At 47.3% G+C, this 13,772-nt stretch overlaps 1 protein-coding gene across 1 annotated transcript in view; it reads right to left on the reverse strand.

Moving 5' to 3' along the window:
- Window positions 1-279: 279 nt before the first annotated feature.
- The window catches only part of LOC124250332 (sialic acid-binding Ig-like lectin 5), a 32,990-nt gene continuing 19,497 nt past the window's right edge, over window positions 280-13,772 (reverse strand). Inside the window, exons 4-7 of the mRNA XM_046682135.1 lie at window positions 7,063-7,110; window positions 6,312-6,566; window positions 5,944-6,228; window positions 280-374 (exon numbers count right to left, since the gene is read on the reverse strand). Coding sequence (XP_046538091.1) covers window positions 280-374; window positions 5,944-6,228; window positions 6,312-6,566; window positions 7,063-7,110 — 683 coding nt within the window. The remainder of the gene's footprint in view (window positions 375-5,943; window positions 6,229-6,311; window positions 6,567-7,062; window positions 7,111-13,772) is intronic.

A 13,772-nucleotide genomic window follows, 5' to 3' on the forward strand; every position in this document is an offset into this window, starting at 1 on the left:
TCTAAGAGAAGAGACCAGAACCTTTCAGTCTAGTCAGATAGTGGTACAGCTGGCAGCTGGCTCACCCCTTCCTCCCAGTTCAGAGACTGGAGGGGAGACTGAGGTGGGAGAGGGCAGCTCTGGGGCACACAGGTACCTGCCATCCTGGATACGCCGTGGCTGGGGCACAGTGGCTGCCCCTGTGGATCCTCTACCCCTATCCCACTGCCTGACCCGCTATGCCCCTCAGTTACGTGCCCCCTGCCCTCCCCACACCTACCTTTCCCCCCGGGACAATGCTCACATGAGGAAGATGAGGCAGAGGAGGAGCAGGGTCTTCACAGTCACTTCCACAATGACCACCAGAACCACTTCTGCCACGGGCCCTGATCTCCCTGCAGGAAAGTGGGATGAGGATGGATCCACCTGCTACACCACAATCCTGTGTCCTTCTGCTCCCAGTAGGACTCTGGACATTGGTTCTCCAGGCCCTTCTCCATCACTGGATGCGGGACCAATTGTGCCTGGGTCTCACCCCACCCCACGTCCTGACTGTCCAGCATTAGACAGAGAAATACTGCATAAGCTGGACGTCGTTAAAATGACAAACTTCTGTTTGTCAATAGACACTACTGTGAAAGGGAAAGGCTAACCTATTTTGGGGGAGGAAGGGACTTGCTCCTGGATACGAAGGACATGTTTCTCCTGTGTAACTGGTGGCTGTGCACAAGTGCTAGGAATCCTGAGACAGAGGGACAGGAACTGGAGGGGGTCACCTCCAATGGACTTATTGTCAGTTTTCAAAATTTGTTAGGACGTTCTGGTTGTTTGCTTTTCTATGCACAGTTTAGAACTAGCTCATCAATTTCTACAAAATCTCTCACTGAGAATTTGAGATTGCACTGAATTTATCCATCCATTTGGGAAAACTGAGATCCTAACAATATTGAGTCTTCCAGTCCATGAACATGGTATATATCTCCATGTATTTAGGTCTTCTTTAATTTGTTTAAGCAATACCTTGTATTCTTTCAATGTAAAGGACTTGCATATATTTTATTCAATTTATTTCATAGTTTCCTAACAGGAAACCACAGCTTTAAAAAAAAAGTTGAATTTCTAATTGTCCTGGGCCAATACATAGCACTGAAAAGGAATTTTATTATTTGAACTAGTATCTTAACACTTCACTAAACTCCTTTATTGGTTTTAGCAGCTTCTTTGTGGATAACTTTAGCTTTTCTATGTGTACAACCATGTTGTCTGTGAATAAAGACTACTTTACTTCTTACTTTATGAAGGGGGGCTCTTATTTCTATTTCTTGGACTTATTGGCCTGGGAAGAACCTACAATATATTGTGGAATAGAAGTGGCAAGAGGAGCCATCCTTGCCTCATCTCTAATCCTAGGGGAGAAAGTTCTATGGCCTCTGGGACTGGCCTCTCCAAGCCCTAGGAGAAATTGTGAGCAGAAACTTTCTATTAAAACGACCAAAGTCATGACACAAGCCTGTGTTCAGAGTTCACGAAGAGCTTCACATCAGGACTGTTTTTAGCTGTTTTTTATGTCTGTTTCCATGGCTCTCTCACAATAATCTGATTAGAGGGTTGATTCCTCTCCTTTGCAGAACAGTAAAGTGAACACAGAGAGATTAAAGGGACTCAGTCAATCAGTGGCATAGATGGATTTGAACTCAGTTCTCTTGGATGCAAGTCCTGTGGTCTTCCACATATACTAGGGGCTTCATACCATTGACAAGAAGGCCATCAATTTTAACATAATCAGAGGCTGAGTGTTATGAACTGAAAAATCATAAAATTAATAGGTTGAATTCCTAACCCCCAGTACATCAGAATATCACTGTAATTGGAGATAGGGTCTTTAAAGAAGTAATTCAGTCAAAATGGGGTCGTTACAGTGGGCCCTAATCCAATACATCTGGTATCATTATAAGAAGAGGAAATCTTTGTAAGAACAGGGAAGACGATGGGAAGACACAGGGAGGAGATAGCTGTCTGCAAGCCCAGGAGAGAGGCCTCGGAAGGAACCAGCCCTGCCAACTTGTGGATCTCAGACTTCCAGCCTCCAGGACTGTGAGAAAATAATTCCTCACTTGTGTGGCTTGACCTCTTCATACTCGTTGTTGCTGTCTTTTTGTTCCTGAGGCTTGTGAAATCTGAGGAAAGCATAGTTGAGCTCCTCTTCCTCTCTTGAGATAGGGCTCGCCCCAGCAGCGGCTGGGTGGTCTGTGGGGGACTCTGTCCCAACCTGGTGCTGATGCGCCTGAGTGGAAGGAAGAGAAGGGACTCAAAGCTGGGCAACAAGGTCTGGGAGAGGGCAGCCAAGATCAGAATGGGAGTAGGACAGATGGAACGTTGATCATTTACCCATTCATTTATTCAAAGATGTAATATTTGAGATTGGAATATCCTTAATGAGTGTTTATGTTTAACACCTTAGATTTAAAAAAGAAAAAATGCCTGGATAGGATAGTATTATCATATTCATCTTATAAATAGTAAAACTAATGCTAAGAGAGATTGCATGCATTTGCCTGAAGACACATATCTCTATACATGCACCACTGAGCCAGGACTCAAATCCAGTTCTTTCTGGCTACAGCACCGTCCTCTGTTGGGACTGTGTGCCAGGTGCTGTGCGTGGAGTGATGAAGAAAGCAGGCCCAGCCCTTGACACCATGCAGCTGGTGGTTTTCTAGCAGAGGCAGCTACTAAATGAATAGAAAACAAATACATTTCAAGTTCTCAATTTGGAACAGGAGATATTTTGAAATAGAAAGCAGGGGCAGGCAGGGCACACCCACTTTCCAGACAGGCCCTAGAAGACATAGACCAGGTCTTGCAGGAAAAATTGCAACAGACATCTTGCCCCTCTCTGCTTCCTGCCCACAGCACCCTCAGGCTACCGACACATGAAACAGAAACTGAAACAGCAGCTCAGAGAGGCAAAGACAAACACTTCTCAGATCCGGAGGAAAAGGCTTCTCTATTGAAGAGCAAATAGAAGAGAGGGAGAAGGCTGCCCAGAGTGGGCGAAGGCAAGATGAAAGCCAACGATGGATCAACTATGCTAGTCTACTGCAGCCAAAACATGGGAAAGAAGGAAAGGTGTCTGTGAAGAACCATAACTACAGTATTTGCATATGGATGAAACTCACCCATCAAAAGACAGAGACAGAGATTTTAATAGAAACAAGATGGTTATTCACTGATTTATTGCAGAAATATTTATTGAGGACCTACTATGAGTTTTGAGTCAGGCATTCCTCTAGGCCCTGGGGATGCAACAGGGAAGAAAACAACATCAACAAACCGCCCTTGGGACTCACTCGCTGGGGTAAGGAGTCCTGTGCTCAGTATGCCCCAGGTGCTGTTTTAAGTACTGCTCATAACTACTTGGTGACGTAGGGTCACCTCAGATCTCCATGTCACAGAAAATAAACAGAGGTCAAAGAGGGCACATCATTCATTCAGGGTCACACAGCTCGTCAGTAGGGAAAGGGGATTTGGATGCAGGCCGTCTGGCTCCAGAGTACATTCTTTGAACCACTGGGCTCTACTGACCACAAGAGACAGTCATTTAAAAAAAAGTTGCTGGAGCTGTGAAAGCAAAGTAACGGAAAAGATGCATCCTGATTCCTGGCATCCACGATTCCATCCTCAGGATTCCTGATGGGGTCTTAGCACACCCCGAGGATTCCATTCCCCAGATCGACCAAGGAGAAACAGGACAGGGAGTTAAGTAAACTGAATTTAAAAAAAAAAAAAAGATTTTCTCTCTGCCTGTTCTACTAGTTATTGAGAAAGGAGTTTTGAAATAATTAACTATAATTGTGGGTGTGTCTATTTCTCCTTGCAGCTCGGTCAGTTTTCCTTCATTTGCTTTGATGAATGATGCTCTGTTATTGGGGGCATACATGTTTAGGATTTTTATATCTTTTAATAAAGAGATAGAGCCAGCTATATAGAGTAAATGTTGCAGGTTCCATTTTTTGAAGTTCCAGAACGGACAAAACTAATCTTTAGTGACAGAAATGAGCGATTGCTGGGAAAGGGGGCATAGACTGGGAAGGGGAGCAAGGGAATTTTGGGGAGTGATGGAAATGTCCCTTATCTTGACTGAGGACATGGTTACAGGGTGTACACATTTTTCCAAATTTTATCTAGCTTACACCTAAAATGGATGCATTTATTCTATGTAAAGTATACTTAAATAGATTCCATGTTAATTAAATAAACTTTGTTGTAAATTTGAAAAGTGCTAAATGGGGGTGATGAATTGTGACTTTGAGGTGCTAAGGGCTCTCTGCCCTAGGGCCCATGTCCATCAATTTCCTTGGACCCAGTGGGGCTGACACAGACTGGGTTTCGGCCATCACTCTTCCCTGGTAGTCAACACTAGAAGGAAAGGCTAACATTTCCAGGTGAAAATGACAATCAGATTATGAGACATGAATAGCCCAAACAAACCAACTGTTCTACATACTTATCTCGCCAGAAGCAGAGCCATCAGAGCAGTTGGACAGTAATTTAAAATGACCACACGTGGAACTCCGGGAGTGTTGGATGTAAATATGGAAATACCTAAGGGCCCTTCCTGAGGGGCATCCACCAGGGATATTGTTAAATGGAGCTCGTGTCCCGTCACTCACCCCAGAGCCTGAGCTCTCAACTGGGCTTACATCGTCCGTGCTCTCCACTGGCTGAGCTGCCTTCTTCCTGCAGGTCTTCACTCTAAGGGAACAGCCGTGACCTTTCAGCCTGGTTATTTGGGGCTTGGAGTATGCAGACCACCCTCTACTCCCCGTGAAGACCATGGAAGTGCTGAATGAAGTAGGAGCAGGTAGGACCCCTCTCCAGGTGCTCCCCCTAACCCAAGAGCTGAGCCAAGAGCTGGGAAGAGACTGCATGCTTGGCCCTATTGGTTACAGGCTGATTCATGCCACAAGTCAGCCTCCCTTCCCCAGTTCCTGGCTTTCCAACCAGTCCAGTTCATCCACCTCAGGTTTTTTGAGATTCTGAGACCTTATGCTCGTCCCACCCCAGGTCTCTCTTTCTGTCCCTGGATCCCATTCTCACCTGAAGATGAGAAAAAGGCAGAGAGAAAGCAGAGCCACGATGCCAGCTCCCCCGACTGCTCCCAGGACCCCCTCGGCCCTGGGTTCTGGTTTACCTGCAGATAATTTGACTTTAGGGTGAACTCCAACCCCCCACACATGGCATCCTCCCAACTGGCCACTTCTCTCTCTGTCTGTTCCCTGAGTGTACCCAGTCCTCAAACAGGACTCAGTCGCTCTGCATTCCATTGTGCTGTAGACCCTGGACCAGCCCCTTCTCCTGGCCACGGGACTGAGGAACTTACACCCTCAGCCACTCTGGTCCAGGTTTTGGGGCTCCTCTCCTCCAAGCTCCATCTCTCTGGAGCTGTTATGGGTTAAACTCTTTCCCCCTCAAAATTCATGGGTTGAAATTCACCCCCACAGCTGTATCACCCACCCTGTACCCCACAAAAAATGTGACCTTCTTTGGACACTGAGTCTTTGCAGTTGTAAAGGTAAAATGAGGTCCTTAGGTTGGGCCCTTATCCAATATAACTCGTGTCCTCATTAAAAAGGGGAAATTCGCACACACACACAGGGAGAACACCAAGTAATGATGAAGGCAGAGTTTTGGGTGATGCTTCTACAAGCCAGGGCATGCCAAACATTGCCAGAAAACCATCAGAAGCTGAGGGAGAGGCCTGGGACAGAGTCTCACAGCCTCAGAGGGAACCAGCCCTGCTGACCCCTTGATTTCAGGCTTCTGGCCTCCAGAATTGTGACATGATAAATCTCCATTGTTTAACCTCCTGTCTGAGGTACTTTGTTAGCACAGCCATAGGAAACTAAAACAAGGTTCCAGGATCCTCGTTCCCCAGGTGTCACCTATCAGGAGACCCCAGACCTGGCAGCAGCAGGACAGTCATGCTCTGGGCCCCGTGGACATTTGAGGCCTCACAGCTGAGTCTGAGGCCGGAGCTGAGCCCCCAGCTGAGGCTCAGGGAGCTGTTGGCCCAGGGCCCGGAGGAGCTGGAGGTGATGGTGAAGGAGGCGTTGCTGCTGTTCCCCTCCAGCAGACCCTCCCCCAGGCGCCAGTGCAGGGAGGGAGCCGGCTGGGCTTGGGATGAGCAGCCACAGTGCAGACCCTCATCCTCCCAGGAGCAGGAGGGTCCCAGCAGCTGTGGGGGGTCTGTGGGGAGGGAGGAGAAGGTCAGCGATGCCTCTGCCCTCCCCAGGACCCAGCTTTCCTGCCCCAGGGGTCCCCACACTCACAGACCATGGAGAGGCTCACAGAGACAGTTTGGGAGCCCAGCGCATGCCGAGCGAGGCAGGTGAAGTCTCCTCCTGTAGTCCCTGTTCGAGGCAGCTCCAGGATGGCAGTGGTGGAGATGGGGGTGGCGTTCAGGGCTGGGGACCCCCGGAACCAGCTCAGCTCTGCAGGGGGGTTGCTGTCAGCAACACAGAGCAGCCGCAGAGCCTGGCCCTCCAGGATGGGAAGAGTCGAGGCATTTTGCAGGATCATGAGGGCTTTGGGGAGAGAGATGCAGAGAGAGAGACAAAGACAGAGATGGGGTGGGCGAAGCTGGCATCTCTCTGCATGTTAACTCTGAGGGCGAGACCAGCAGAGTCGGGCCTCAGACCTTCAGAAGATGCCCAGACGATTCCCCTGGAGCTGCTCAGAGTGTCGGGCAGATGGAGGACAGAGGGCTCAGGACAGGGATGGAGGAAACAGCTAATGAGTCATGAGGGGCTTGCAGAAGGAGGGAATAAAACATCAGAGAGGAGGGTGAAGCTAGAGGGATGTGATGGCTTCCTTTGGATTTGGCCAGAAAAACTGTGGGTGAGCCAAGGATTAACTTCAGGGAGTTGGGATTTGTAGGGCTTTCCTCCATGCTCTCCCCATGTCTGACATCAGTAGCTGGCTCCTCACTTTTCTTTAACTTGGTCCCCGGCCAATTGGAGCTCTAGATCCAGCTAGACCCTACATCCATCCCAGCTCTGGAGAGAAGAGGTTCTTTCCTACCTGTGCTGTTTCCTTGGGAGATGCTGATGGCCATGTTCTGTGGAGCATCTGGGACAGAAGGATGTAGCAGCCTCAACATCCCTGGCGATGGATGGGTGGGCATTGGGCCTTTCCCCCCAGGACCCATGGAAACAGGTAAAGGAGGACCCTTTCCTGTTGGACTAGCAGGACCCCAGCATCAAACCCTGCCCCAGCTCTGCCCTGGCTCCACCCACTCGGGGATGTAGGTGTCCTGGCCCAGCACTCACAGGTAACGTTGAGCTGGATGGTTGTTTCCACAGTCACACCAGCTGCAGGGAACTTCACCTGACAGGTGAGGTTGGTGCTGTGGTCCTGGGACCCTGGGGTGAGGGTGAGCACCGAGGAGAAGAGGGTCCTGGGGCCGAGGGAGGTGAAGGCAGCTGATGTCCAGGAGAAGATGGGGGGTGTGCCCTGCTCACAGGCCCAGGGCACAGAGCACGTCAGATTTCTGGGTCGACCGGACTCCAGGGGCCCCAAGATATGGATGTCGGGCCTGCGGGTCGGGGCTGGAGAGGAGAGAGAGAGGGTTGGGTCCCCTCAGCATGTTTTCAGCCTGCCCAGGGTCATTTCATGACTGTCCCCACCTCACCCCACCCACAGGAGGAACAGAACCTTCATTTTTCTACTTCCGGTGCCCCATACTCTGGGGATTTTCCCTGGGCCCCTACCATACCTGTCACATTCAGAGAGAATGTCTTATCTAGATATGAGTATTTTGTGAAGGATTTCTCCATATGAAAGAAGTAATTCCCACTGTCCCCCATGTTGACGTCTCTGATGCTCAGGGAGCAGTTGTTGGCCTGGGGGTCTCCGAGGAGGAAGAACCGGCCCTGGGTGCTCTCGTGCAGCTTCTGGTTTGGTTTGTTTGTGGCCACTGGAGGATCACGGTTTCTATCCATCCCTTGCCGGAACCAAAACATGTAGGGGGTTCCAAAGGGAGTCCACGGGTAGGAAAATTTGCAGGCCACGAGGACACACAGGCCCTCCTGCACTGTCACGGACTCTGGCAGCTCCAGCTGGTAGTTCTGAGCCATGGGCACTGGGGAGAGAGAGAAAATCAGCCTGGAGCTCCAGGGTCTCCCCAGATTGGGGTCCCCTCTCCCCTCAGTCACTCACCTCTCCACAGCACAGGCAGCAACAGCAGCACCCGCAGCGACATTTTGTCTTCATGCCCTGGGACGGTCAGCCTTCCGGGGTCCCTCTGAGAGAGCAGAGAACATCGCAGATGTGGGAGGGCAGCAGAAGCTTAGGCAGGAAGCCTGTGGTAAGAACAAAGGGGCACAAGCCCAGAAGAGAAAGTTCAGACTCACAGAGTCAGCTATGTCCGCCCCCTTTTAGATCACCCACACCCGTTGCTGCATGTGGCAAATGAACCTGAAGCTCAGAGAGGCAAGGGGCTTGCCCAAATAAGGCAGCAAGGGAGGACGACAGCCCCCAAGTCCCGCCTCCTGGGCCCACACACAGAAGTCTGTACTGGAGAAATAATTCCTTCCTACCTGGCCAGCTCCTGGAGAGTCAAGAGTGCCGAGAGGATGACTTCCCCATGAGGACAACCTTTTTATTTTCCTATGACGAGGCCTGAGAAATCTGATATAAGTTCTTAGCTATTAGCTGAACTCCTCTGGCGCTTCTATACACAGACCTACCACCTCCCAGCATCGTCACCTGGCATGTAGGGCTGGGATCACTATCTTGGGACCCTATCATCTGAGTGGTTACTTAGGAAAGGTGGAGGGCTTGGGACCCAGTTGGAGAAAGAAGCATCTTCTTACATAAGCCTCTGATAGCACTATTTAGACCCCAAGATGGTTGCACTTCAGGTGAAAATGGTATAAATTTGGGGTATCTGATCCAAACTGGAAAGGAGAAAAAGACTCCGACCCCAGAGTGTGATCCTTTGGGCAGCCTCCACATCGACCTCCCTCTCTCTCAGCCCCGTGGTCTTGATCACCTTCCCCAGGCTCCAGATAAAGAGCAGTTGTGGGGATTCTCTCTTGGGGAACTTGCTACTTGTCACCTTCAGAGACAGTGTCATATATTGGCAGTCATATTTCACATAATACTTCTCTGTCCTAAAGTCTTCCCACTTTCCCATGTCTTGGAAAATCTGACACTCAGAGAGCAATTGTGGGCCCTGGGTCCCCAAGGAGATTGAGTTCACCCCAGAATTTCTCTCCTAATTTTTGGTAGGGTCTGTGGCCAGAGGGGGATTATGATGTCTGTTGGCTACCTCCAGAGTCTGAAGGCGGGAGGCAAGTGGGCTAAAGTCAGTGCCAGAAAATCCATGAGTTGGATTGGAGAATGGGATAGGATAGGCCCTCCTTCATGTTCACTGACTGAAGGTTACAGACTGCACCCCCACCATCCACCAAGGACCACTGCAGGACACAGAGTCTGACCGCAACTCTGTCGGGAAAGCTCTGCCTCAGACCTGTTGCCCTCACAGTTGTGGCCACTGAAGCATCAGCATCTCTGGGCTGCAGAGGATCGTCTAGATTCCCTTGATCCCACCTGATCAGCCTCTCCCAGCAGGGAGGTGGGAGCACCTGTGAGGTAGTCAGCAAGCTGAGGGCTCTTTCTCAACTGAAGTATATGGTTTCTGCCCCAAACTTCTCCCTTCAGCAAGAATACCTAGCTCTCTCTCTCTCTCAGGCCACTGAAAGGGAAGCAAAAGCTGAGCTCTTCTCCCCGAGACCATAACAGTGTGGACCCTTCTTTCTTCCTGTACCCTGAAACCCCACTTCTCACTTCCAGAAGACCAACCCATGCTTCCCTGAAGAGAGATGTGGAGTTTGGGGTTCTAGTTTCCCCAGATATTTTTGTTTGGAGTCTGTCTCATGGGGACAGAGGAGTGAGAGACCAAGACTCCCCTGGGACTGAATCCTCTCTGTGTTGGACCCACTCCAGGGCTGGAGCACCATGGAGGCCTCAGGTAGCACTGGGTGAACTCTTGAATTCATCTGCAGGGAGAGACCCTATGGACAGAGGCTGAGGCTGAGCCTGGAGCCCTGTCTCCAGTGCCAGACTTGGGTGAGCTGTGAGGCTTCAGGATGAGACTGAACTTGTGACTCAGTCTTTGCTCCTCCTCACATTTCCCATGAGCCCTGCACATACGTGTGTACAGAATATCTCTCCTCATCTCCTCTACAGCTCCTCCTACCTCCACAATTCTCCTCCATGAGATGACCACCTAATTCCCCTCTCCTTACTTATCTCCCTCTTGTAGCTTCTAATTCTCCCACTGACAGAGATCCATCTCTAACATCACAGAATGCCTTTCCCAATCTCAGCAGGGTCCCTCGTGTGCCTAAGCACTTTGAATATCTCCCATCACTTCCAAAGACAATGCTTCAGTCAACATCCTGATATTCATTTCTTCATTTATCTTATAGACATTGAGGCATATTTTTAAAAAATCTTTCAGGCTTTGGCACAGAGCTAGAGAGAGTAAAGTACCACAAGTCTTGTTCTCTGTCCTTCAAAGCTCCATTTAGGTACCAGGCAGAGACTAAGTGAGAGAAAGAGTGGAAGAGCAGGAGAGGGTGGAGGAGAGAGACAGAGAAACAGAGATATAAGTGTGTTGGGGAGAGAGGCCCCACGTGTCTGTAAGGGGTGGAAGAGGCGGAGATGGGGGATTTCTCCAGAGAGCAGTGGGTTTCTGAAGAGACTGGCGATGGACTCTTCCCTGAGAAGCAGGTGAGAAATCCCTCTCTGTCTGAATATAGGGTCCTATTTTCTGGGAGAGGCAAGGAGCCTGAGAAGGCCCTACCTAGATTGAGGAGCCCTTTCCCTGTTCATATCCGGTCCCCAGGCCCCTCCCAATTCTCCCATTAGGGTTGGCCTACAGGAGGCTGACGCTGTTTTGAGCCAAGCGACAGCCTTGGTCCCTACCCCAGAAAGTAGGGGGTTGGCGCTCTCCATGGTGCTGAAGCAGCACTGGGTGCCGAGTTTAGGAATAACTGGGCTGTGTGGAGGGGTCTGACTAGACAGAACCCAGATCTGAGCCTCAGATCAGGAAAGCAGCTGATTCAGAGGTAGTGGACCGCCTATGAGGGAGAAAACTTGGGAAGGGCCTACCCTCTGGTCTGGGGGCGGGGATTCCCCTGTGCCCTTCCTCGTTCTTTACTCTCTGGAGTGTCGTGATGGGCTCTACCAAGCTGGTGAATCAAAGCCAGCAGCAGCCCAACTCTAAACTTCTTGTTAGGTGAGAAAAATAAAGCCCTATTTGTTAAAGTTCCTGAAAGTCAGCTTTTTTGGTAGCTTAGAGCAAAATGAATTTCCAATTGATGCAATATGTGGGGAGTGCAGATGATTCCTCTAATTCCATTTGGAGCCCACTTGACATTTTCCAAAAGTGCCCCACTCATTTAAATCTCCCAGTCACACATGAGAGTGTCTGATATGATGGGCTTTTTTTCACTTTTGCTAACTCAAAATTAGAGAAATAGTATTTATCCTTCTTTTTCTTAGTATCGATGTGATTATAAACCTTTCCCATCTATTTTTTCTTATTATTAACTGTCATCCTTTGCTTGTGAATTATCTATTCAAAAGGTTTACACAGACGGACCTTGGATTTTTCCTTATCAACTTCTCTAAAGATATTAATCTCGTTTCTTTTATTTACTTTAGAGAATAATATATTTTGCTAACAAAATATAATTCCCAGGCTTTACTGTTTTTGACATTTGTGTAAATGGTGTCATACAGTATGCATTTTTTCTGGCTACTTTCACTCAACATTAGTTTAATTTTTTTTATTGTAAAGTGTATAACATGCAGAAAAAGATACAAATGGCTAAGCGTGCGGCTCAGTGATTTATCACAAAGCAAATGCAGTCAGTTCACGATATAGAGTTTTGCCAGCTCCCACAAAGACCTCAACAGTCTACCCTCCCCCCATTGGAGCATGAGACTTCCATTTCCTCACACTTCTGCCACACTTTCTGTTTTCTGCCTTCTTGATTTTCTGGTCTGATGAATGTGGAGTAATGTCTCATGTCTGGTTGATTTTTTTCAACTCCCAGCGAGTTTGAGCATCTCAACGTGAACTTGTTTTCCATTCTTGTTTCCACATTTGAGAAATGAATATTCATGTCCTTTGCTTATTTTTATGTTAGTTTGTTTCCCTTTTTCTTGGTGATTTGTGGAAGTTTTGTACATTTATCTGAGAAGCTTTTGTGAGCTTAAATAAAGGAAATGATTTCTCCCATTCCGTCATATCCCAACCAAATTTCCCTGGGTTGTCCTCTATTTGATGGGAACCTTCGTTTTGATGCAATAAAATATAACATACAAAGTGGTCTTTTATTTCTTTGGAAGATAAAACTGAGTATTTCTTGAGTTTTAAAAGAAAATTCTTCTCTTGTTTATGACTATTGAGCTCCAGGTGGAAGAAGTGCCGTAAAATGTAACCAAAAGATGAGTATCAGAGCATCAGACTTCTGTTATCTTGCCAAACTTTTGCTGCAATTTTTACTGTGATATATATAATATCTGTAAATTGTAAAATCATGTGGATAACAGTGGTCAAATGGTTAGAGAGAGAAAATTAGTGTAAAAATAACAGAGATCAAATAATAAAACACTAATGACCACCCTCCAGATGTCACTTTCGTGGGTCTCTCTGATGACAACACTCTGTGTATCTCTCCTAAAAGTATCCTTGCTCCTGGCTTTTACGTGAATTATTTCCATGTTTTCTTTATAGTTTTATCACCTATCTATGTACCCCTAAAAAGAAAGTTCAGATAAATCTATTTTTGAACTTATAACTGTAATCATAGTATATGTTGTTGCCTGTGTCTTCATTCATTTTTTTATTGTGGTATAATTTGCATATAATGAATAGATGCTTATGGACATTTACAAGTAATGGATTTATATGTAATAAGTGAATTTTTTGATAATTAATAGACTATTTTTTAGAAGAGTTTTGGGTTTACAGAGAAATTGAGCAGGTAGTACAGAGTTCCCAAATACACCTTCCTTCCCCTCACAGTTTCCCCCGTTATTAACATCTTGCATTAGTGTGGTACATTTGCTACAATTAGTGAACCCATGCTGATACATCATTATCAACTAAAGTCCATAGTTCACACTAAGTTTCTCTTTTTGTGTTGTAGGATAATATGGGTTTTGACAAAAGCATAATGTCATGTATCCACCATTGCAATAGCTTACACATGCATTTTATCAAATATGCATTATGTATATTCCTCATGTATAACACACACGCATGTTTATTATAATAAATAATTACATAATAATTTTTAATATCTAAATGTAATTTAATTTAATATAATTTAAATAAATATTTTATGTAATTTATTTAGATATAGTGCACAGGTTTTAATGCATTTTGATCCATGCATACATCCACCCCAATTGAGATGTGGAATATTTCCATCACTATACATTTCCCCTCATGCTGCCCTCTCCCTGAGGCAGCCTTAATGATTCCTATCACCGTAGCTTAGTTTGGGCCACAATAGAACTTCATTAAAATGGATCACACTGTGTGCTCTCTTATGTCTGTCTTCCTGCAATTCCTGCATGCTGTTGTATACAATGGTGCTCCAATCCATTTTAACGCTGAGTAGTATCTCGGATGCAGGGAGTCCAGAATCTGCTGCTTCCTGTGTCTGTCCTCAAGTTCTGGAGAGCAGTTCCTGGGGCTCCTGCTTACC

This window comes from Equus quagga, chromosome 13 (genome assembly GCF_021613505.1).
Source record: "Equus quagga isolate Etosha38 chromosome 13, UCLA_HA_Equagga_1.0, whole genome shotgun sequence".
Taxonomy (NCBI): Eukaryota; Metazoa; Chordata; class Mammalia; order Perissodactyla; family Equidae; genus Equus; species Equus quagga.